We start from the raw sequence: 25,154 nt of genomic DNA on the forward strand, positions 1-25,154 counted from the left end.
TTGCAGTAATAATAATTGTAAAGTCTCATTTTCTAAATTTAAATATGCATTTATATCAACACCAAACAGAAATTTTGCGTGGAATGGAAGAAGAATTTCCTTGATGCTGTCTTGCTTTGAATGTGTAATAATTATGTCTGTTGAATTTGATAAAGGATTTTCTCCAGGACAGTTTTCAAAAATTAGTTTACTTTCTGTATCTAGTCATTCTTTCCTCTTATCATTGGGGTAGAGGAAAAACAATGCTTAACTCTTTGATCTGTCTCATTTCTTCGTGAATTTTTGTGTATATTTTCAGTGTAGTAATAAAGGGTTTAATAAATTTTTCCTCTCTGATTGGATTTATTAGTATTTTTGGTAATATGTATGCTCTGATGAAAATGTGACAAACTACTGTAGAAAAATTGTTGTTTAAACTACCATCTGTATCTGAGACAAAACACCTAAAATTGCTAATGCTTAGTTTCATAAATATGCACATTTTAATTGGATGAATAATTTCAAAGTGGTGTTAAGTCCAGGATAGATATCTTGGTACCCTATTTTGAAGGTTTTTCTTTAAATTTCAGTTAATACTGAGAAATCATTAAGTGAAGATATTTTTTCTTATTGTCTGGTAACTTTATTCTGTAGAAAATAAGTGATTTGTGCGTAGTAGATAATTTTATGGGATAATTATAATATTCAGTGGGAATTTAAACTTTTGAGTCTGTGTGTATGTGATATTTTTCTCCTTTTGAATTTCAGAAAAAAACTCGTCAACTGTCTACCTTCTCAGTTCCATTTAAGAGGCTGGAATGAGGAAGCTGGGGTTTTATTTGTTCATTGTAAAATGTACCAAGTTTAGATGTCTCCTGTGAGTGAGAATAGCAGACTCTGCAGATTCTACACTGTCTATTGCACTTCTTTCCTGAGCACAGTGAGCATTAATTTAGGATCTGCTCTTGAGCTGGCTGACTGCAGGTTGCATCTTCCCAGAGTGTCATTAAATAAAATGGAGATTTACAGAGGTGAAGGTTTTCAGTTTTGAATTGTAACACTAACAGGTTAGCGATTAGCTTTTCTTGACCTAAACACCTGTTGTGAAGTACTTGCTTTGCGTTGAGCACCATTTAAAGAGGCAGTAGGTGTATTTTTAAGCCAGACTTGATTATGAGCTGCGTATTGTATTTTAGATGTGCAAACACAATGCTTATTCTTAAATCTAAGCCATGGTTCCCTGTTACAGATCCAGCAGTGGCAGATGTAGTTAAGAGGTTCCCGCTCCTCTTTGTACAAGGGTACTGTTCCTTCCTTAGCTGTGGCAATTTTCAAAGGTACATGGAGTCATACTTTTTAAATACAATCTTTATTATTTTGTTCTTATTAAAACTGTGTGATATGTGGGCTCTTTTAAACATATTGTTTCAGAAATCTGCTTCAGTATGTGGCCAGAGCCGATGGGGTCTTGTTTACTGGGAGGGGTACACCTTCTTTGGCCTTCCTTTTCTGGTTAATACACCTGTAGATGTTGTTCTTGTTATTCTTTGCATCACTTGCCAAGTGCTCCAACTTTGCCGTGACCTTCCTCACCCCATCCCTACATAATCAGACTGTGTCTGTATACTCTTCTCAGGATACATCTTTGTTTCCTCTGCCTGTGCATGTGTGTCTTGCCCTTTAGTTTGACCAGCAGTTCCTTACTCAGCCATGCTGGTCTCTTGCCTTCCTTGTCTGATTTCTTGTGCCTAGGGACCGCTATCTCTTGTGCTCTATGGAGACCCGTACAGATCTGCCAGCTCCGTTCCACTCCCTTGTTCGTGAAGGCAGTTTCCAAGGGGGTCATACTGACTAGCTTCTTGAAGAGCTTGAAGTTTGCTTTCCTAAAGTTCAGAGGCCTAACTTTACTCCTCGCCTGACTCCTATGCCTCAGGACTGCAAACTCTACCAGTGTGTCATCACGGTAGCCCTGGTGAAGAGTCTGAGGCTTCTTACAGCTTTCTTGCATGAATCTTCACTGCAGTCTGAACCAAGATGAGAGAGCTGCACTGTATCAGGGGAGCTGTGGGCCCATCTCTGTGGTGAGCAAGGGGAACGAGATGTGCACTCCAGAGAAGGATGGAAGAGTGGCAGCAGAACAACTGGTAAAGCAGAGATCAGCCCAAATGATCTGGAACAGAGGCGTGGTAGGCAGGGATGTTTTCTTTAACTGGGAGATAGATGAAAGTTGTAAGCTATGTTCAGTCCCAAGTCACAGAATAAAGCTTTCTCCTGATGGTAGGACAGTTTAATACATGAAGCATACAGGACAGAATTGCTTTTTCCTATAATCCTCATAATCCATGTTTCTATGAAGATATTATTTGCAGTGACTTTTGATCAGGCTTGTCCGAGCAGCTTGCTTAGGTCTGTTACCTTTGCAGGGAGTAGACAAGGATACATTTTTGTGACCATTTCTAAGAACATCTTTTTACCTCTGTGATTTCTACATTTTCTGCCACTCACAGTGACCTGTAGGCTTTTCTAGCTGCTGTTTGGACTGTGTACAAACAGGTTTGTGGGCAAATAGTATGCACTCTTTCCAATGTCATTTACTCAAGTAAATCTGTGGTATCTCTGACCACTACTGCAACAGCCTCTTAACAGGCTTTTCATTCTTGTCAGGAACAGACTTGAGACTGGATCAGTTATTCTGGTAATGGTAACCTACACCACCAGTCTTTTGTCTTACTGACCTTTCTTCATTGTATTGCGCACAGGTGTGTCCTTGTCTACTCCCTACAAAGGTGATGAACCTAAGCAAGCTGTTATGCCAGAGCAAACTACTCATGGCCACTCACAAATTTTCATTTTAAAAACCATCTGGGATCCATCTGTGGTGGAAGCAGCTCTCTCCTCTGTTTTCCTGTGAAGCAGCAGCAGATGTACACCTGCTGTTATAGTGTGTTTATCTATGGAAAATGACGTTTCTGGGATTTGTCATCTGCAGCTCAAATACTGACCAAAAACTCATTTGTTGATGTGGTAGAGATTGCAATATATGACTGTTCCCAGCTGCTAGAATAACCTGTTCAGCTGCAAAGTTTGAAGAAATTCCTGAATTCTTGAAATTCCTTTCAGCCTTATCTTCTGATATTTTTGTTTCGTTTGCCTTTTTTTTTAGGTAAAAAAGGAGACATGTCAATTTTAAAAACATAGTATTTTCACAGATAGCCTTTGATTAGCAAGAAAGGATTAATCAATCATTACCTAATTTGCTTTCTGTTGGTGTATATGCCATTGCAAGCAAAGGAGCAAGTATCTTGAAACCTGCTAGCTTGTTATATTAGACCAAACTATATATGATTAGAGAGCAGGTTATGGTTTACCTGTCTAAAGATCTCTTGCTCTCTACAAAAGTCTGTGGTTACTGAAAAGGAACTAAACCAGAGCAGATTCTTCTCCTTCTCCTCCCCTCTATCACACCTCCAAGAAAGAAAAAGCTGAAGGGAAAAATGTCTGGGCTGGAGATAAACCAGTGAAGGAAAGAGCAAAATGGAAAATATGAGGGATAGTGATGTACTATTCTGGGTATGAGATAACAGCTGCGTCTGTGCTTGCCCTAATTATGGTATAATGTCCTAGTAGAGTAAAACCCCAGAAGTTCATAATCCAAATTATCAGAAGCTCGTGGAAAGGAGTATTAAGAAGGTTTATAATTATCTTCAGAATCTCTATAATGAGCAGGACTTTTGGTGCTGTGTTTACATCGTGAGTCAGGCTTTGGCTCAGCTGTTTGATCAGTGTGATGTTTCTGCTTTTGGTCTTTCTTATCCTGGTATGTTACTACTGTTAGAGCTCTGCGGGGCATCAGGTGCTGTGGAAGCATAGACTGATGTGCTGTGATTTTGATTCTTTAAACAAGATCTTCTCTAAAGCTAATCCTCAATGATTATAATAACTAATTTGTTCCCCTGACAAAATAGGATTATGGCACAGAGATCAGGTTATATTAAAGAAGTTGATCTATTTCTGTTTGAAGAAACTGTAGTGTCGGAAAACTGTTGTTTCATATATTTTTTTCTGTGATATTCGCTATGTGAAATTATTTGTCTTAATAATACAAGCTATCTTGCATTAATTCTGAGGGCTGTAATCTGCAAAGTCATGTAAGTATTACTTATGTAAGTCTTGATATAAATCATCTTATAAATCAAGACTTTTGTATACAAATATTTTTTACACTATAAGGACAATGCTGATTCTTCCTCAAAAAATATTTAGCAGTGTTACCATTGAGGTGAAGTGCTGGTGACATAGGGGTTTCAGTTGCTGGCTGTATACAAAATTAAGTATAGGAAATGCATGGATCATAGTCCCATCCATTTTTCAGTCCAGTCCTAACAGAACATCTGTCATGAGCAAGACTGTACTGTAATTTCATGGTTTGTTCAATCTTTTAATTTCTTTCCAAGATTAAATTTCACCAATGCGCATGCCAGTATTGACAATAAAATCAGACAGAAAATACTGGAATTTTTTATTGGATGCTGTGAACTTTTCACTGTTACCTTAGGTTGGATTATGACTTTTTACCCTATAACTTACTCAGAACCTTTTTTCTTTGGCCAAGCAATGGCTTGGCACCCAGTAACTTATTGCCTCTCCGTGAGTGATAAGTCAGCATAGTGCAGAAGTTGCAGTATTGCTATTTTTTGTGATTTTGCTAGAGATTAAGCAATGTTCTGTAGTAATAGTTTGAATATCCATGGCAGCAGCTAAGATTTTTGACCGAGGACCTCAGCTTCCTTTAAGATAGTAAGTTTCTAGCCTTCTTGGTTTCAGAAAAGTTTGAAAACATGCCCTGAATGTGTACAAAAGACACAGTATCAAGAGACAAATACACATAATTAATTTTTTTTAAAAAACCTTATGGGTTGTGGAGACAGAACTGTGACCTTTGAACACTTGTGACTGCCAATGCTGGCGTGTCTTAACCTTTCTGCTGGCTTTCACACACATGCTATTTCTACTGAGTTAGAGATCTGTCTGGTTTTGGCTACAGAAGCTTTTCCACTGTGATTAGCTTCTCTTTTGGTCTGGTTTAAGTTTGCTTATGTTCATTTATGACATAAACATATTCCTTTCCTCCTCATCTTAAAATCCCTTTTTGAAATATCTGTAAAAGCTTCCCTTTTTAGACATTATCAAATATGGATCTATGCTTAAGTTCTGTGGTATTTATATTAAATGTTTAATTTTGATTTTTAAAAAATACACCTCTACATACTGCAGAGACAAGATCTAAAATTTTCCATATTAAAACTCTATTAGGAGCTGGGTGAGAGTTGTCAGAGTTGTTCTACTCCAAGCAGTTTAAAAACACGGGTTTCATGTTGCAGACTCCCATGGGACTCTTTGTCATATTAATGTTTGCACTTGTCAAACGGAGCAAAACAGAATAGGAGAGGAGGCTGTAAGCACCTAAAAAAGTAGGTCAATGGGCCAGCAGGTTATTTGGCCAGACAAGAACGGGTGGCTTCATTGAATCATGCTGTAATTGTTTTTCTCCTGTTGGCAGATTGTTCTGCTGTGCTTTTGACTTCCTATGTTAATATTTCCATCTGTATTTTAACCACTTAAGAGCCTCTGTTAGGTGCAGGAGAAGAAGAAATTTAACTTTTCAAATCAAATAAGTGGTAATTCTGTTTTCCATCAAAGTCATCAATGAATTTAAGAGTAGCATAACCTTGGTTTTTAGATCCTAGCTTCCTTTTTAGGAATTTAGCAGAATTTAGAATTAAATATGCTTTAAAATAAAATTTTTCAGAAGTGGAACAAGTACATTGTATAGTGAATTTATTTGAAGACGAGTAAGCAAGGCAGATAGAAACAGGATAAAGATGAGAGGAAAAAAAAAACCTGATTTCATGTAGCTTAAAAATGTGAGAAGTAGCATGATTCGAGGGAAGTAACTATAAATGAAATGTAGTGGTATAAAGCGACTGGAAGTAGGCGATGGTTTATGTTGGTGCTGAGTTTTTGTGTGGAAGAAGTATATTTGTGAAGTAAGTTTGGGATACATTCTTGGATTTGATTTTGGAGTGGGTTTTGAAAGAAAAGAGTTAATGTCTGTGTTTGAGGGAGTAGCAATAATGCAGCTGAGCAACTTTGCTAGTTGTCAGCAGCATTCTACAGATTCTGGAGTCCTGAGAGTGACAATTTTGGAGATGTGGAGAGGAGAAGATGTAGCTGAGAAAGCCAGAAGAGGCCCTAATAAGAGCTTCAGCAAAAAGGTGTTTAAATCATGGTATAACGATATACTTTGAAGGTAGCAAGTGGAAGTGAAGATGTAGATGGTATGGGTGATACCAAGTTCAGAAGTGAAAAGGACATCAAGACTAAAATTAGGCATAAAGTGATGGCTTAAAGCTGAGATGAAACTGTGTCAGAATATCCTGCTTATCAGGGAGTACTTTAAAGCAAGGTCAATTCAGATGATGAAATACTTGAGATACTTTTAATAAACAGAATATCACACTTATAGATTGATCTTATTAAAACAATTACTTGTCTTTTTTAAAAATGAAAAAGTGATAATTTTAAAACATTGATTTTGAAGCTCTCTTTTATTATTTTTCAACAGTTCAGAATTTAATTTCTGCAGAAGAGGATACATTGAACTCCGCATTGTTCTTCACAGGAACCAGGTTTCATCCCTAAACCTCACACTTTAACAAGTCCCAAAGTGTAAAAGGTAAAATTGTGGGTTTATAATTAGTAAGGTTCCTATGGCTTTCAGTTATCCACACTGAAGGGCTGAGTAGCAATGTTTTGTTCTCCAGAACTCAACTTAATTTGAACTTTAGAAGTAGATACGGCCTTTTATCTAGTGTTTACTTTCAGCTTGACTGGTTTTTTTGGAATTATCTCTGCATACTTATACATCAGCATGTATAAGCACTGAGACTGTTCAGGCTCTTGCAAATTTCAGTGCAAAGACAGAAGGTCAGACCTTGAAAAATGAGAAACAAATGTGCTACAGGTGCATTTCCTGTAGTCTTTCAGTACATTTAACTGTTTGTCTTGGATACCTGATCTAAGTTGCCCATTCTGACGTAGGATCCATCTACTGTAACAAATGAATGATTTTGTCAAATTCTAGAAATTGAGTGCTCTGTTAAAGGGAAAACGCTGACTTTTAAATTCTAACTCTGCATAATGAAGATGTCATGTCATAGATGAAAGTTTTCTGTATTTAGCTGTACTGGTATTTTTCTTAGGCAGATTAAGGAAAGTATATAATTTGTCCTACAGAATTTTGTATTACTCTTGATTTCTATAATTTTAGGTACCAGTTTTGTATAAAAATTAACACAGGGCTTAAAGTGTAATTAGTGCATAACTGTAATAGTGTTTACTATGTAAGCTAAAAGAAAACAAGTTCATAGTTTTTATCTTGATTTTAAACTTAATTTTCTGCCAGTCATGGTAGTTGGTTTTTACTGCTGAGCAACCTGTCATTGTATGCTTCTGATGAAAATTCAAACACTTCATAATTTACTTTCCTAGTGCCATTTCTATCTGGTTTTCAAATGGTGCAACTCCATTACTTGGTCAACTAATTGGGGAATTAGATTTGTCAGTATGGCTGATGCAGTTGTTATTTTGAAGAATTGGAGTGAAGAAATGCTTTGCTATCGGTGTGTCTTCACAGCACTGGATTTTGGAGAGTAAAGGCAAGACAAAGTCAAGCCTACTAATTGTAGAAGTGTATTTGGGCAAAAACACCAGCACACCATGCAATGTGCCTTGAAAGGGATTGTGCTGCAGCACAGCTCTCCCATTTACTTTCCTGGTGCACTCAGTTTTGAAACTTTGTGGGGAAAAATACTAGTCTTGTGAAACAAATCTGCACAGTATGTGGCTGTTGTAGACATGGAGACAGTTTGGTTGAATCATAAGCTTTCTTCCTCAGTTTCCCTATCATGCAGTTGCTGCCATATTTCTTGTGATATTAACACTGCAAGTTCCACTGGGTTTGGTACTCCCAGAAACAAACATATCCTTTCTTCTCAGAAACTATGAGTCACTTAAGGACTAAAATCATCTCCTTTGAAATAAATGCAGTGCCTTTTTACTAGTAAGTTTGTAGCCTACTAAAAATTCCTGAAAATCCACAAGTTCAGTTCATATAAAACTTGCTGCACACAGTTGTTCCCTAATCATTGCTAATGTTATAATCTTTCTGCTCTATTTGAGTAGCCTCTGACAACTGACTTTTCCATATGAAAGAAAAAGGTTTAATTGTATTAATTTGTGTTTGACTTTAGCCTTTTCATAACCCACACAATTTTGTAAATTTTGGGTACCTAAAAGTAGGAACTTGTTGAATTAAATACTTATTTTAATTTGGTATCCCTTCTCTTAATATTAATATTTCCTTCACATTTTTTATTCAAAATCATATACGCATCTGGAAAACCAAAAACTTCCTGCTTGAAACTCTGTAATGAATAAGATGCTTTAAGAAATGGTCTCACAGTATGGCAATCATATTCTAATCAATATCTTATTGTTATCATTTCACAGGTCTATTATAACAATGTACTCAAGAAAAAAATACAGTGAGAGATAAATTATAGCTCTAAAATACTGTGTCCCAAATACTTTTCTGTTTGCACAGTTTCTAAATAGAATGTATTACTAAGTGTATTTCACATCAGTTCAGCCTTCAAAATTATGAGGGTCTTTTAGGTAAAGGTTAAAATAAAAATGAAAAGCTATATCTGAATTCAGAGTCATAAAAAGTTTTGCATTGGTTTAGTCCAAACATATTTATTGTGACACTTAATAATCTTCTCTTGAACATTGTCATGTAAGATGATGGTTATGCTGGTAATGGAGACTGCATTAGAGAAGGTAGGAGGGCAGAGCAGAAGGCTGGAAGAAGGGAAGATTGAGAGCAGCTTATAGAGCAAATGAAAGCTTTGGTATGCTGTAATGAAGAACATATTGGTTTCCCCAGTCACATTTTGATATTTTTTCTTCTCTTATAGGCAGACGTACAAATGTCTACCACAAGACTAAAGTGTGATGTGTTATGTTTTTTACCATAAGCACCCATAAAATGAGCTCCATTGCAGACAGGTATGTTAATAGAGGCAGAGAGTTTTGGGAGAATTACTGTTCAATGCTTTCTTTAATAGTCTTTTTCTTCTGGTTAATATATTAAAATGCTAATTTATGAAAAAATGAAAGAGTGAGGTTTTGGCTATTTTTGACAAAGTTAGTTTGGTAGTTGTTAGAACTGGAAATAGTGATTTCAATTGTTTGAGGTTAATCTTAAAATGCTTTACTTATTTTCAGCCATGGAACAACATCTCTGCAAGTTGAGCTGATTTTTAATGTTTACTTGAATTTTTAATTTTTTTAGTACTTCAGAATTTGGTTAAGGAAAGCAAATACATTTAAATGATTAGCGTTGCTGTAGATGATAGTAAAATGACCTGCTAACCTATTTCAAGGGAAAAGTAATAGATGAGGCATGTTTTCTACTTGATGCCTTGAGCTAGACTTTCTTAGCAGCTCAGGTGAACAACTGTCCTTAATATTCTCTTAATATTACCATTTTCGAGACTTCAGGAAACGAAACTTGCATCAAATTTATGGCAGGTTAAACATGATTAAAATGAAGAAAAATAAAAGCAAAGGGTAAAAGTTTTAAAATGCTTCTTTTAATGAAGTTTTGTGCCATCTCACTGAAACTTCAGCATTTTGAAAATATGAATTGCTTTTAAAAGCTTGATGTTTATGTAGTAGCATACAAAATAACTAACTACTTCCTAACATCACTGCTTGTCATAATGTACAGTACAATTGCCTGATGATTTATCAATTGGAGAGATGAGGTAAGCTTTCTAGAAAGAAGTTTACTTACCTTAAGGGAAGGAAACATTAGGATGAGAAATTTAAGGATGGACACACAGAGGTCAGTGTGGACAGCACTAAATAGACTGAAAGCAGGCAGAGGAAGTTAGAGAAATAAACTGTGGAAGTCCATTATACAGCAGTTTTGGAAAACAGATAGTTTTCAAACTTTTGCTTGACTTTCAAGCAAAAAGAAATGAAGCAAAGGTGTTGGATGAAGGCTACTGAGGCATCTTCAAGGAAAAACACCTTAGCTTGATATTTTAACACCTCTTTAGCAGTAGGTGGACAGTTATCAAGCTCAGGAAAAGTTATGCGATGCTTGGTTTGAGGAAGCAAATATAATTAATAACTACTCTTTAACATTGGTATCAATTGTATATTTATGAAATTACATATGTGGACAAAGTATAGTACATTCCTTAGCTCTCTTCCACAATAATACTTCAGAATTTAAGAAAAATATACCTTCTTGCTATAAATATTTTCAATAATTAGAATAGAAGTTGCCAATAAGTAAAAATAAATTATATATGTCCTCACCCATGTTTTCAAAAGAGTAAGGTAATGCAAATAACCAAGAAGATAAAAAAATAAAATTAAGCTGTGTTCAATGAAGTGTTTGCATGGGGCTGTAAGTTCTCATTAGAATTAGTCTGAAAATCCTTTGGGTTGTGTCAGAAATTCAAGGTCCTGCAAGCAGGACATAGCAGATTTAGCTTCAGGTTATTGATGATGATCGTTGTGAGACATCACAGTAAAACACTGCCTTGGTTTCTTGAAGTAGTGGAGATAATGAATAATGAGCTCTTCCCCTTCCCGCCTTCATTGTGATTGGACTTCAAAGGAGGGGAATTTTCACTCCAACATGCGTTTCTTTTCGTTTCTTTCAGAAATGATGGAAGCATTTTTGATGGGCTGGTGGAAGAAGATGACAAAGATAAAGCAAAAAGGTAAGTTTTTAGGTTATTTAAAGCTAAGAAATGTCCTATACTTGTACGCTTTAACCTACCAGCATGATTTCTAAATAATAAAATTGTGATTCTTTTATAAATAACCATATTACTCAACAGCATTTCTTTTACTGTTATTTTTCAGATACATTGTGTATTTCTAACCGTGGTTCAATTATTTCTGTTTTGTGAAAGGGTGCTTTATTCCAAAAGCTTTGCTGCACCCCTCCATGAGCAGAAAGCCATTCTTCAACAATGGTGTCTGAGATACAGAGTAGGTGTTTTTGTGACAGTTCTCACAGCAGATATCCTTAAGTGGCTGTTTGCATCAGGAACCTGGCAATAGTATGCAGCTCTTATATAAGAAAGTTTCGTAGTTGTTATAAAACATTTTCTGTTTTGTTTTTCAGAGTGTCTAGAAACAAGTCTGAAAAGAAACGTCGAGATCAGTTTAATGTACTTATCAAAGAGCTGGGTTCCATGCTTCCAGGTAATGCTCGGAAAATGGATAAGTCCACTGTGCTGCAGAAGAGCATTGACTTTCTACGGAAGCACAAAGGTAATTATTTGTAACAGTAAAAAATATTTGTAAATTCTTAAATTTTTAAATGATATTCAATTAGTACATAAAATATTAATAATTTTGCAGTTCCTTTAAGGAATTTGTCAAAAAAATGTGGAGAGTTCCTGAAGAAAGATATTCTTAAGATCACAATTTAGGTAGTAGATATGTAACTGTGTTTTTGCTAATACTTTGCAAAAGCCACTACTGTTTTTTTTTCCCGATAATTGTCAAAGAAATCATTTCATAAAGAGAAGCATTTATTTTTGAAATTACCTCAGAGTTTTTTGTTCTGGACAGACACTGGTGCCAGTGTCAAAGTTTTGCTTCACAGGAAAACTGCTCATCCATTTCTCTGGAAGTACCTGTCGGAAATACTTATTTTGATATTTAGATAAGCCTGGTTTGAACGGTTGGTTTGTCTCTCTAAATTCTACATAAAGAAGATAAATCACTGGAAAAGCTAGTCTAAGAGAAATTAATGCTCCCCCTCTTCATGTCAGGTGCCTGCACAACTGGCTGCTTAAACAAAGATGGTAAGGCAAGAGGGCATTGTGGTCTCCAGCAAGTGTTCCTGAGTAGGTTGTTTGATGAGAGAAAGTGAAATGTGGTGGATGTACAGACCAGGAGCGTTACCTTTTTTTCCTTTTATCTGGGGAAAAAAAAACCCAGAAAATCTATAAATACTTACAGCTTTTTATTTGAAACTGTAAATTTCAAGACATACCCACTGATGTATAAGCTAGTGAGTGTATGTGTGTTGTTCTTTAAAGGTCTTGTGAAATGTCAAAATGATCAATATTTTTGAACATCCTTGCTATGTTTTGTTCCTCTGGTTGTTTGCATCAGTTGATGGTCAGATATACCCAGATATATTGTACCGAAGTTTGTTGCAGGTCATTATTTTTGTCACAAAAAAAATTCTTCCACCAAGCATACACTTATTTATGGCTGTTAGATATTATGTGTATAAAAAAAGTCCTGTTCCTGCTCCTACACTTGTTCTTAATATGGCACCTCGTGGTTCACACTGCCAAAAACAAGATTAAAAATTGAAGAAAATGAACTCTTTTGCTAGTTAACCAATTTCCTTGGGTAATTTCTGAGCATGCATGCTAACTAGAAAGCAGTAGAAAGAAGTCAAAAGAAGTAACTATAACATTATAAAATAAGTAAAGCTATTAAGTGGATGAATAGTTATGTATTTATCTACAGTATATGTGTCAATTTAAGGTATGAGAAATGTTTTTGCGTGCTCTAATGGAAGAGTCCATTAGTGTTATGGTTCCGCTAGCACCAGATGTGTACTGAATATTGCCATTAAAATTGTAAACATAACCATTTAAATAAAAAGGGAGGGGAGTATAATTTTTGTGAGAACTATAGGTTTGGGGATTTTTTGCCAATTAAATATTGATTATATTGTTATAATTTTCTGAGACAAATTTGTCTTGTAACAAAAAGAAAAGCAGCATGAAGGCTCCTTTTCTGTAAAAGTCAGTTCTTTAGGTTCTAAGGCCTTTGTGACAATTGGTTATTTCAAAATCACTTTATTTTGTGTTGATGATTCCTGAGATTAAACTATAGAATTCAGACTGAACACATGTGTCAGGCAGCCAGGAGGACCAGTCATACTTTTTTCTTCAAAGTACTTTTTTAGATTGTTTTTTTCATTATTGTTTTTTATTTTGTTGGATAAAGAGGCAAAAAGCAGCTCTGGAGATGGATGCCTGTTAAGGCATGGCACATTTGTCCTTCACTTGGTGTGACAGAGTGCAGCTCTGTGTGATAGCACATACCACATTAAGGTCACTGAGGCTCTGCCTGCCAGTGCTTACTGGCATTGCTCTGCACTGGTTTACATTAAAATGTTTTGGACAAAATGCTGGCAAAGTTCAGAATAATATTTTGCCTCCTGAGGTGCTTGGATATGTTACAATAAAGTAGAGTGACCTAGCAATAAATGAATTATTCAGCACTGAGTAGCTGCTTTACTGTTGAAATCCTACTGTGTTTAGCCACCAGGTTTTGATTAACTGCATTGCTTCTGGTTCTTTCTGGACCATTTCCACATCAGCCAAGCTTAGTACTCCGGCCATAGTTCCAGATGAACTATCTCAGCTGGTTATTGGCCAGTGTGGATTCTGTTTCTCACTGGGAAAATACAGCAGGCTAAGCACACTGAAATTATATTACTGGGAGCTTCTTGATGAATGCTGCCAGTGATCTTTCTCTGAATTTGTAAACAAGAAATTTTTGAAAATTGGTAAATACCAAAGAATTTAACTGCTTCTAATTGCAAGTGGTAGACTGATATTCCTACAACCCATTGATAAATGGTACACATCTAGGCCCAGCTGGAAATCTGTTTTGAGAGTTTGCAGTGCTGATGCAAAGTTACTTCAGATACAGGACTTGGAAGACTGGAGTTCAATGTGCAAGTTTGGTTATGCTTCTCTGTCTGATATCTAGCTCAGGAATGTGATCTTACTGCCATTTATCTTTGAGTGCAACGTTCTGCCAGAATTTTTAAGCATTTCCCTGAAGTTACCAAGTGAAACAAGTTCTTTTCTGTGTTACTTTGGCTCTGTTTTCCAGTATCATACTTGTTCTAATTATGGAAATGTAAAAGAACACCTGTACTTGTGATAGGATATTTCAGAATGATTTGTTAAAGGCACGAACTTCAACTTTTATTTAGCATAGATCTGTTCTACTGTAGAAGACCGAATGACTTTTTTCTTCTTTTTTCTGTTTCTTTTGATTCTGAAATAGGATAGTTATAAGGGCCAGAATGAGCCAATGAATCAGACTTTTCCAGTTCTAAAGTGAAGATTATCTATGTCCTGTCGACGGAATGCATTAAGTTACTTGAATTTTGCCTGTACTTTGGTGGCAGAGCTTTTCCTTTCCATGTCCCTAGGTATTATATGACAAATTAGATTTGGGATTATACTTAGGGTTTTTTTATTTTCCAGCCCACTTTTCCTGCTTTGTGATACCATTTCAAAACAGATAGCAAAAGCCTGATCAATTTATAACTTTTGTGAGATCTGATAATTGCCAAGTCTTATTTGTTGATACTTTTTTAACCTCTTCTTGCAGCTTTCCTCTTTTAGGAAATTTCTTGTATGATGTTGCTGTTGTTTACTGTTCTTTTAGTTAAGTCTCAAGCTCTTTTGTAAAGTTTTCTCCCTTTGGTGTCGGAAACAAAATTATGAACTGTTCCAGCCCTTTGCATATTTATCTCTGTTCTAGGTTTTCTGGCTCTCCGAGCCATCTGAACTAACACTCTAGCTTATGGTCTTTGTACTTGTCCTTTAGAAACCAAAAGCCTTAAAGACATAGTTTGGTTCTTTCAATTTGTCTGAATACTTGATTGCTTGTTCAAGATTGTGCTTGCAGCCAGCCCTTCTGTGATGCCCTTGTTACTCATCCAGACCGAAGCACTGTATGATCTTGCTGCTTCTGGTTTCAGTTATCAGTCTATAAGGAAGCATCAGTTTCAGAATCTGATGTCAGGTTTTGCTTAGCAGCCGTTGTTTCTCTTGCCTGTGTATGGAAAGTTAATTATATATTTCTCAACTCCTACAGGAATCTCTGCTCAAAAGTCACCTATGTCAAAATCCATCTATGTCTGTGTAACAGACGGAATTCTAGAGTGGAGTCTGTCATACAGCTCTAAACAATCTCTGTTGAAAACCTACTCTTTCCTAAATGTAACCAGAAAAGAGTAGGAAGAAGAGAAAGGACAGTGACAGTTCTTAGTGCAAGGGTTAGAATGACAAGGATTGGCCAAGATATTTGAAGTTTAGCCATTTTAATGGCCTAAACTGTTCAGGAATTTTGGCTTTCTAAATCTTTGTAAACAACATTCTTAATAAAACGTTTTATTGTAGTCTCAGAGGAAAGAGTATTTTTCCATTATCAAAAACCCATTACTTACTGTAATTAACATCGGTATTACCTTGAAGTCTGGCAAGACTGTAGCAGAAACTGGTTGAAGGAAAGAGAAGACAAATGTAATTACGACATGCTGGAGAAGACATTTATTTTCTTCTTAAGGAAAAACATCTATATGTAAAGAATGAACAACAGAGGAAACTGGAGAACTTTCTACTATTTCTTAACTGTGTATATGTAGCTTAGTGGGAAAAAATGGCTTTTGGAAGTATGAATCCTTACACTATATATGTATGTTTGATTTTAGAAATTACTGCACAATCAGATGCCAGTGAAATTCGACAGGACTGGAAGCCGACATTCCTTAGTAATGAAGAGTTCACACAGTTAATGTTAGAGGTATATTTTTTCTATTTTTCTGGGAGTAGAATAGTTCCTCCCTAGGAGTCATTACATTATGGAATTTTTCAGTTTGTTGACATATCTTTTTATTTTCATGTTTTAATTGTCACAATCTGTTTTCATTAATATAAACAGTCAAAATTCATATGTATGCAGTGTTTCAAAAAATCGCAGTGTTTCAGAAAGTCAAATCAGATTTTCTTTTAACTGCATGTTCAATTACATAAAACATAAAAACAGAGCAAGTCCATAAATGAACATGTTTACTGTCTAAGTGGATATTTTAAGTTATCGACATAAGGAAGGTACTAGATAAATAAAGAACTATTATGCATAAATTAAAATCCTAATTATGAAAAAGACTCAACACATCCATGTAACTTGTGAGCAATAAATATTTAATTTCTTTACTTGTTACGCTTTCCAAAACTGGTGTGAAAGCATTACTTTGCTGAAGAAGATTACATGAATAGTTGCAAAAATACTAGAAATAAACTTTCAGTATAAGCTGTCATTTCCTTGGAAATGAGCCTAAGTCATTTATATTTTGTTAGTAAAGCAATTATTAATAATAGTTAAATAAAAAGTATTATTAAATGAACAAACACTTCTTTATTATCATTCCGTAGTTAAACCTTTTCTTTGATGCACAGATATAAAAAGTTAAAGGTTCTGATTTTCTGTACTTAAATTTAAAAAAAAAATCCTCTAAGAAGTTTTTTTGAAGATGTGAGCTTTAAAATTTCCTGTATAGAAATACAGTTCTGTCAAGCTTTTTTTGGTAGTGTTCAACTAAAACGTGTTGTGTTTAGAGGAAAGAAGTTTGAGTTTAGTAGAAGATACGGTAGTCAGAACTGTATCTCACAGGTTTCAAGTCTCAGTAAAATCTTACTACAAGCTTCTTTCATTGAGATTGAGAGATACTGAGATTTTTAAATACCGAAAATCATTAATTTTGCCAGCTTTTACTTGTTCTTCTCTTAGTTTATCCACATCTTCTTGCTTTTGTCTCTAGCTCATTTTTATGAGTTTTCTGAGGTTTAAAATGATGATGGAATTAAAAATAACAAGCAGGCAGAGTGGGAGTGGGGGAAAACGGTGGCTAGCTATAGATGTACTTGCTTCTGAAATTACAGAATATTTAACGACAGAACAGTATTGGAATTGTAATGCTCATAGTGTAAAAGCAAGACTAAGAATTTTTAGAAGGGAAAGATATTGCCATTTCTATAATAGACTAAACTAAAATTGATCTACATGATTTTGCGTGTTGAATATAGCTTAATGTATTTAGTATGTTCTATTTCTTTTTATTTAACTGCCCGTTATGTTTAATTTCAGGCTCTTGATGGTTTTTTTTTAGCAATTATGACAGATGGAAATATAATATATGTGTCTGAAAGTATAACTCCCTTACTTGAACATTTGCCAGTAAGTACAAATTGCTTTCAGTAACATATCAGTTTGTCTATGATTGGTGTTCTGCGGTGAGTACTAATTAATCATTGGCTGGTTTGGCATTATAGTATAGATGTATGCTTTGTTTTAATGTTTCTGCTTTTATTTCAGCACAACTCCTTCTTACTGGTCTGTCTCCTGTATTAAACATTTTCTTTGGAAATGTGGAATGCAGTCGGCTCTCTGTTAGGCAGGATTATGATGCTAGACTAGCATCAGTTTATGTTCAGTGTAACTGAAGTAACACAGTTGACTGCAGGAGATCCTTTAGAGTTCACACCTAACACAGCCTCTACATGAATCAGAAGAATATTACTAAAGATCTGTATAATTGGAATTTTTTAAAACTACTTTTTTACTTCTTTCTTGACAAAGCACTCTGATAAGAAATACATTGCTGCTGGTTCTGTTTTTTAAGTTAGGTATATCCTTTGGGGTTTATCCCATTCACTCATTTTAGTCTCAGTAGCATTGCTCACTGGTAAATTTAACATTCTAGAAACTTACCTTTGAATAATGTTATTCTGAAGTGAGACAAATTAGTTCTTAAAAGTGCAAAGAATTGATGAGTGAAACTGAGTTCTTTTCGAGATAAGAAATACAATATATTGTTAAAGGATAGTTGTCCTTCTGTGATAAGAGATTAAATAAATTCCCCTAAGGTAGGTATGATAAGTCTGACAATGTTTAAAAATGTGCAGGTAATTGTGATTTTTTGGCTTTTCTGGTAGAATTTGCCAAGTTCTCAGAAGGCACATTTGTTCTTTGCTTTTAGGTGTGATTTATGTACTCTAAATATACATTTTATGATCCCTCTTTTTTGGATACTTACCCAATGCTCTTATGCATATAATTAGCTGTTCAGTTTTGCTGCATTCATCTCTGTTCTGAGTTTTGAGTAGATAGTTGTGGAACTGATTAGAAAATGTGGTAACTGGCAACTCATCCCTGCACAGTAGCTGATTCATCATCCCTCAGTAGAACAGGGGGAGGCAGTTGGAGGGTAAAAGTGAGAAAACTTTTGGATTGAGATAAAGACAGTTTTATAGGTAAAGCAAAAGCCATGCATGCAAGCAAAACAAAACAAGGAATTCATTCACCACTCCCCAGGGAGCAGGCCATCCCCAGAAGAGTAGGATCCATCATGCATAATGGTGACTTGGGATGACAAACACTGTCATTCTGAATGTTCTCCCCCTTCCTTCTTCTTCCACCAGCTTTACATGCTGGGCATGATGCCATATGGTATGGAATATCCCTCTGCTTAGTTTGTGTCACCTGTCCTGGCTGTATCCCCTCCCAGCTCCTTGTGCTCCCCCAGCCTCCTTGTGGGTGGGGTGTGGTTAAGAGCAGAAAAGACCTTCGCTCTCTGTAAGTGCTGCTCAGAAATAACTAAAACACCCCTGAATTATCAGAACTGCTTCCAGCTCAGGTCCAAAACATAGCCCCATACCAGCTGCTATGCAGAAAATTAACTCTATTCCAGCCAAAACTAGCACAAGTGTATTCATGAAATCAATTGCAATTGGATATAGTTATTGGTTACATAATAATATGTGTAAAGTATGGAGGATTGTCTTTTGTTCCAAGGTGTCATTTCAGTATACTGGATGCCACCAATATGTTAGAGTGCCCTGGAACAACACCCTATAATTTCTACTTTAAATGCTCCTTTACTTGAACTTGTTGCATCCCAGGGAGGTTAATACAAGCTCCGTTGCTCTTTAACAAGTGTGTATATCTGCTGTGTTCACGGTAGTTTTCAACAAATGGTTTGCAGTGTCAAATTTAAGGCAAAACAGAGTGAGATTTTTCTTGCAAAATATTCATGTGTATTCCAGCAGGTGGCTTTGTTGAGTCAGTAATAAACTGTGGAATTGTTTTGCATTAAAATAGTAGGCTTTGTGACATTGTATGTCTTGCATTAGTTTAATGCTTATTAAATCTTTTTCTTTTAGTCTGATCTTGTGGATCAGAGTGTATTTAATTTTATCCCAGAGGGGGAACATTCAGAAATTTATAAAATATTGTCTTCTCATCTGCTGGAAAGTGATTCATTGACACCGGAATACTTAAAATGTAAGTAGTTATTTCAGGTTAACCCCTGTAGGCAGCTCAGCCACACACAGCCGTTTGCTCACTCCTCCCAGTGGGGTGTGCAAAGGGTAAAAGTGAGCAAACTTGTGGGTTGACATAAAGACAGATTAACAGGTTAAGGCAAAACTGTGTGCACAAGCAAAGCAAAATAAGGAATTGATTTGCTACTTCATGTCATTAGGCAGTTCAGCCATCTTCAGGAAAGCAGGGCTCCATCATGTGTAATGGGTAATTTGGAAGACAAATACCTTAAGTACAAATGCCTCCCTCTTCTTCTTTTCCCTGGCTTTTATTGCTGAGCATTGTGTCTTATAGTATGGGATATCCTTTAGGTCAGCTCTCCTCGCTGTGTCCCTTCCCAGCTTCTTGTGCACCCCCAGCCTCCTCAGCTCACTGGCAGGGCGGTGTGAGAAAGAGAAGGCCTTTGCACTAAGTGCTGCTCAGCAATAACTGAAACATCTCTATGTTATCAATACTATTTTAGTCACAAATCCAAAACACAGAACCATGTAAACTGCTATGCAGAAAACCCTATCCCGATGAAACCAGCATAGTAGTTGTGTTAAAAATTATCTACTTTGTATCATATGTTTATCCAGTGTTAATTAAGCAGAAGCATATGCTTCACAGCCCTGAAGAACAGAAGCACTATTTTGTGTCCCCTCCCTAAGACTAGAATTTTCAGCATTGCAGTTCACTCTGTGGCTTTCCCATGTATTAGAAATGTTCATCTTGTTTATAGAGCTTCTATAAAGACAATTGTAGCAGTTGGCAAGAATAAAAACATAGCAGCCTAATGGGGTTTGGAAGCACATGCTTAAGTGAACTTAAGTTTAGGGCATCTTCATCTTTAATATAGCTCTAGTTCTGAGAGGTTTTTTATGTCATTAACATTCAGGCCCTACATGTACAAATTCTAAAGGAGTTCTCCTTTTATTTTGGTTAGTTAATGTCATGCTGGTTAAAGGCAGAGACTGTAGCCAGTTGTAATCACAACACTTACAGTATTGCAATATGTATGCTGCTTAATTATTCCTGCTTTCCACTGCATGTTGGCCATGTGCTTCATCAAACATGTAACCTAATGATTTGTTTATTTTTTCTCAGCAAAAAATCAACTAGAATTCTGTTGCCATATGCTGCGAGGAACAATAGATCCAAAAGAGCAACCTACATATGAATACGTAAAATTTATAGGAAATTTCAAATGTTTGAATCATGGTAAGTAATTTCAGCAATTAGAGTGGAATTCTTAGGCAGCTCCACAGCTAAACCACGTTAGGACCATTGTGCAGAACATAATGATGAACTAAAATCAGTCTTTCAAAAGAAGAGCTTGAAGCTGAGTTATATGACTTCTATATTGATTTAATGAAAAAGAAGAAAAACTGGCATTAGCATTTTTATCTATCGGGTATTACAAGTCTGTGTGTTTGGATGCAAAATGTAACTCTGCTTAATGCTTTCAGTTAAAGAATACTAGTATCTCATAAAACTTTCTTTAAAAGAATGTCAGAGAAATTTAAGCAAATGCTTTAAAATAGTCTGAATTTAGTTAGGCATAATCCCTATTCAGGCAGGTGGCTAACTTGAAGATCAGTGGTATTGAGTACCTGCAGTTCTCATTACACAGACAACTGGGGAGCGAAATGTAGGTTTCCCCGCCATTTCATTTCTGTGCTTTCACTCGGTAGAAGTTACCACTCAGATGAGTGGATGGGCCAGGACAGTTTTCTACTCTGAGTTCCTACTCCCTTACATTGAAGTTATTTTTATTAGTTATATACTAATATGTTTCCTCTGTACTGTATTTGTAATCTGTTTGGCCAGGCTGTGCTGACTGTTTACTTGAGAGGCATGTTTATTGTCCCAGACAAATGGATTGGGCAGTGTAGTCAGTAGTAGATCTTGATAAAGATCACCACCAAAAACATTATTAAAACCAGTATTTTGTAAATAAATCTGTGGGGGTTTTATGTGATACTGGTATTTTTCTCACAAAATGAGAAGAGATTGAGTCTTACTGCCAAATGCAGTTATGTAATATTATGGGAAAGACATGAAACAGTCCTGAAAAAGCCAAATACAGTGCTAGTCTTGGAATGAAGAATCGGGAGAGTGCAGACCTATAAGTTGCAATTCAATATTGGGAAATATTCCAGAACAAATAATTAAACTATATATGCATTTCAGGAAGCTAGCAAAGAATGGGAAACATTTTCAGGGTGGATTTTTCAGGTAGAAATACCATCAAATAAATTCAGCTTCTTCTACCAAAGAGTAACACACTGTGTAGATAAGAGAATAAAACACAAGTAAGTGATTTTTAAATATGTTTATGTCAGTTATTATATTCTGTTCTCACAAACATGAAAGCAGATATTAATTGAAATTGCCGGAGAGCAGCTGCAAAAACTGGTTGGAAAGGTTAGCAATGTTCACCGTCAAAATGGAGTTTTAATGCACGACTTCTGGATTTGATCAGTATAGTGGAATGTAGCTTGCAATCATGAAATGATTCAAGAACGGTAAACCAAGATAAAATTCAGCCCCAAATTTAGAAAATTTTGGGCTAAAAAACCAGAAAAATTACCTAAGAACAAATGCAAGTTACTTCATTTAGGAATATCAATCTATATGAATGGGGATGGTTACAGTCAGCTAGATAGCAGTCCTTTAGGAAAAGGAGTTACTGTGGAATGTAAACTGAATATGACTAAATCACCGTGACCAATCATCAAATTGTGAAATTGTAAAAGCCTTTCTAAAATATAATTTAAACTACATGAAATAATCCCACTGCACTTCTTAGCACTCATATGTCCTCATCCAGTTTTTGATACTTATTTGTCAGAATACAGCAGGCAAGGAGAGTTCAGAGTACAGCAATGAAAGCAAGCAGAAGTTTAAAAATCTAACTTATGAGGCAAGATAAACTCTGAAAAATAAAGGACAAGGGCTAAGATAAAGAGGAAGGAAATTACCTCCTTTCTGATGGAAAGAGCAAGGATATGTAAGCTTACATTGCATGAAGAAAGTTCAGTAGGGGTTCTAATCTAGAGCTGAATTAAAACCAGTCAGGTTTTGAAAAGCCTGATAGTGTTTTGAAGTCACCATCATTAGAGCTTAGTGAAGATGAAAAAAATTAATAATTGCTGGAAATTAAAGATAAGGTTAACCCATTTTGTGGTCTAAACCATCCTTTGCCTCCTTATGATTCCATCTCAGTGATTCGGTAAGTGGAATTTGTGCTGAGTTCAGTGTCTTAAGATCCTTATTCTTTCACATACATTATTGTGCCTTCAGTTGTTCAGTATGTCTTCAGCATGTGTTGCTTAAATGTAATAAAAGTCTAGAAAATAAATACCTCAGAGTTCAAAAGGAAAAGTTAGCAAAACCTGATACAAAAGATAAATTTTAAAAACATTTTTGAAGAAAATGTAGTCCAGTCATTTTTAGTAGTTACCAAGGATTAGAACTGATATTAGTTTCTTAAAAATGCTGTCAGATAATACCATAGTAACTGTAATTTTAGTTCTTCAGGAAAGTTACTTGATGGTTGTATTCCCACTACTACTCTATAACTACTATTCCTGTGCATAGGTATAGGTATAGATATGTAGCATTTTTCCTAATACATGTTAAGTTACAAGCAAACCACATTAGGTAAATATTGGGCCATTTGTCTCGTGATATTACTGCCATTTTCCTCTATGCTTATATTGTCTTCTTTGTTGCCCTCTTCTCCTCTGTCTTCCCTCAGTTTCCAACTCAGCGCACAATGGTTTTGAAGGAACTATTCAGAGATCACACCGACCTTCATATGAAGAGAAAGTTTGCTTTGTAGCCACAGTTAGACTAGCTACACCTCAATTTATCAAGGTATGTAGAGATGAAATCACCTTTATATAATTTTTTAATGGACTTTAGATGGAAAAACTTCAGAGAGAATGCACATGACATTTAAAATATTAATGAAAATCATAAGGAATTTTATTATATGAAACTGAGAGTGTCTGTTTCTTCAAACAGGCTGTTATGCAAAGTATCAAAAAAAGTTATGGTGAATGCTAATTCTAAGTAGTCATATAAAATAGTAATATGTAGGAAATAAATTTGGAAGAAGTCCACAGGAATTGTTTAAGATTAACTTAAAATGAAAGATTACATCGAGATCCCTCTTTCACTGGAGAAATTATTAATTTTAGTTGAAACTTGAATGTGAATTTTGTGTTGCTGATGGTCTTGCTGAAGTGTGACACAGAAGTAAATCTGGGAGGGCTTAATGAAAGCTTGCATTACTTGTCAGTAAAGAAGAGTTGGGTATGAGGTAGTAGAAGTCCTTTGTTTTGTTTCAATGCAGTTATTCAGTAACTCAGTTGTTAGAACATTTTGTTTATCTGCTAATGTACAATGTGAAGGTATCTTTCCAAGTTCAGAATTGGATGTACATGAAATTTGTAGATCACTAAGTATTATCTTCTTCCTCAACAAAATCAGTAAAAATAAATACTCAGGATACAGTACAGTATAGCCTATGATTGTGATTCAGATTACATGTTTTATGCAAATATATGATTCAAGCTACAGATTAGTCTACTATCTAACATTTGTTCTTGGAATTCAGTAGTAAAGTAATGCCATGAAATGTATGTGACCCATTGTTGGGCCCAGCTGTTTTCTGTAATACAAGAACTCTGAACACTTAAAGATTCTGCCTCTAAGTTTAGAGCACTGATGTCTTAAGCTGAAGACTGTTTGTGGTAGCTTCTGAAGACATGCTTTGCACTTCAAAAGTATAGTAGGAGCCTATGGAGAAATCATATAAACTTCTTCAGGTCTGTCAGGCTGAATAGGAATTGTGTTTCTCCAGATACTATGCCAGAGAAAGTTTGTTGTTTATTTTTCCTGAAGCTGTGGAAATCTTTCATCTAACACTTTCCTTTCCATACAGGTCTAAGTAGTGTTCTTCCGTTATGCCTACAGTTGGTAGAGATGTTAAATGTGGGATTTTTGCTTCACGAAATACTCAGGGGAAAAAAGATCAACCGACATTTGCAAATACTTTTATCTTTTAAAGTCTGATGGTTTATAGTAAAACTTCTATGTTTCCTACTTCTGAAAGCTAAGGAACATCCATTTATGATCTTCAGGTCTCTCAGTCTCCTGTGGGCTGAAGCCTTACAGATTATACTCTGGCCAAAGTTTCATTCCTGTGCTTGAACCTCTGAGCCCTTAGTGCCCAAGGAAGTTTTCAACGCTGTTCATCTGGGAAATCTTCTTGTGAAGAAGACTAATGTTAGAGTGAAGCCTTAATCTGACAATACCTGTTTATACTCTTCTGATACCTTCTGTTATTATTGAGACTAGTGTTGACTAGACTCTAGCAAATAAGTGTGAGGAACTTTAACATCCCCGTAACTTCATGCATGATGCAGCCAGTAATGAGATGTGTATTTTAGTAGTTGATTGCCTTATTTAAGGTAGAACCTTCCTGGTCATCTGTCAGTTATTCTCTTTATTTTGGATGGTATATGGTTCTGGATTTTTTTTTTCCCTAGAATATAATTTCTCAAGGATATACAGTGCTTTTTTCACTTTTAAAGTTCACATTTTTAGGTTATGCATATGACCCCATCACTTTTGTAACAAATTGTGCCACAAATTTTGCTCCCCAGTGAAGGCATTTGGTTCTATACATTCTTAAACATTGAGGCAGGATCAGTAATCCTGCCTATCAATAAGGCAGGATTAATCCAGGCAAAAGGATTCTTTCTACTAGAATACTTTTTGTTACAAATGAAAGTCCTTTCTTCACTAGATGCCTTGTTGACAACTTCAACAAGATGTCTTGTTGAACAAGCTGGCTTCTGCCCAGGGGTATTTTACAG

At 35.7% G+C, this 25,154-nt stretch overlaps 1 protein-coding gene across 6 annotated transcripts in view; it reads left to right on the forward strand.

Moving 5' to 3' along the window:
• The window catches only part of CLOCK (clock circadian regulator), a 67,238-nt gene that overhangs the window by 24,229 nt on the left and 17,855 nt on the right, over window positions 1–25,154 (forward strand). For 5 of the 6 annotated variants that reach the window (XM_017817394.1, XM_017817311.1, XM_017817130.1 and 2 more), the window contains 9 exons: window positions 6,605–6,715; window positions 9,018–9,108; window positions 10,782–10,841; window positions 11,252–11,400; window positions 15,614–15,705; window positions 17,050–17,139; window positions 19,125–19,245; window positions 20,371–20,484; window positions 23,027–23,145. In XM_017817394.1, the coding sequence (XP_017672883.1) occupies window positions 9,062–9,108; window positions 10,782–10,841; window positions 11,252–11,400; window positions 15,614–15,705; window positions 17,050–17,139; window positions 19,125–19,245; window positions 20,371–20,484; window positions 23,027–23,145 (792 nt within the window). In that variant the 5' untranslated portion in view covers window positions 6,605–6,715; window positions 9,018–9,061. Of the gene's footprint in view, window positions 1–6,604; window positions 6,716–9,017; window positions 9,109–10,781; window positions 10,842–11,251; window positions 11,401–15,613; window positions 15,706–17,049; window positions 17,140–19,124; window positions 19,246–20,370; window positions 20,485–23,026; window positions 23,146–25,154 lie in introns of those variants that run through there. The other variant, XM_017817458.1, reaches the window with a different exon arrangement.

This window comes from Lepidothrix coronata, unplaced genomic scaffold (assembly GCF_001604755.1).
Source record: "Lepidothrix coronata isolate B3197 unplaced genomic scaffold, Lepidothrix_coronata-1.0 Scaffold0, whole genome shotgun sequence".
Lineage (NCBI taxonomy): Eukaryota > Metazoa > Chordata > Aves > Passeriformes > Pipridae > Lepidothrix > Lepidothrix coronata.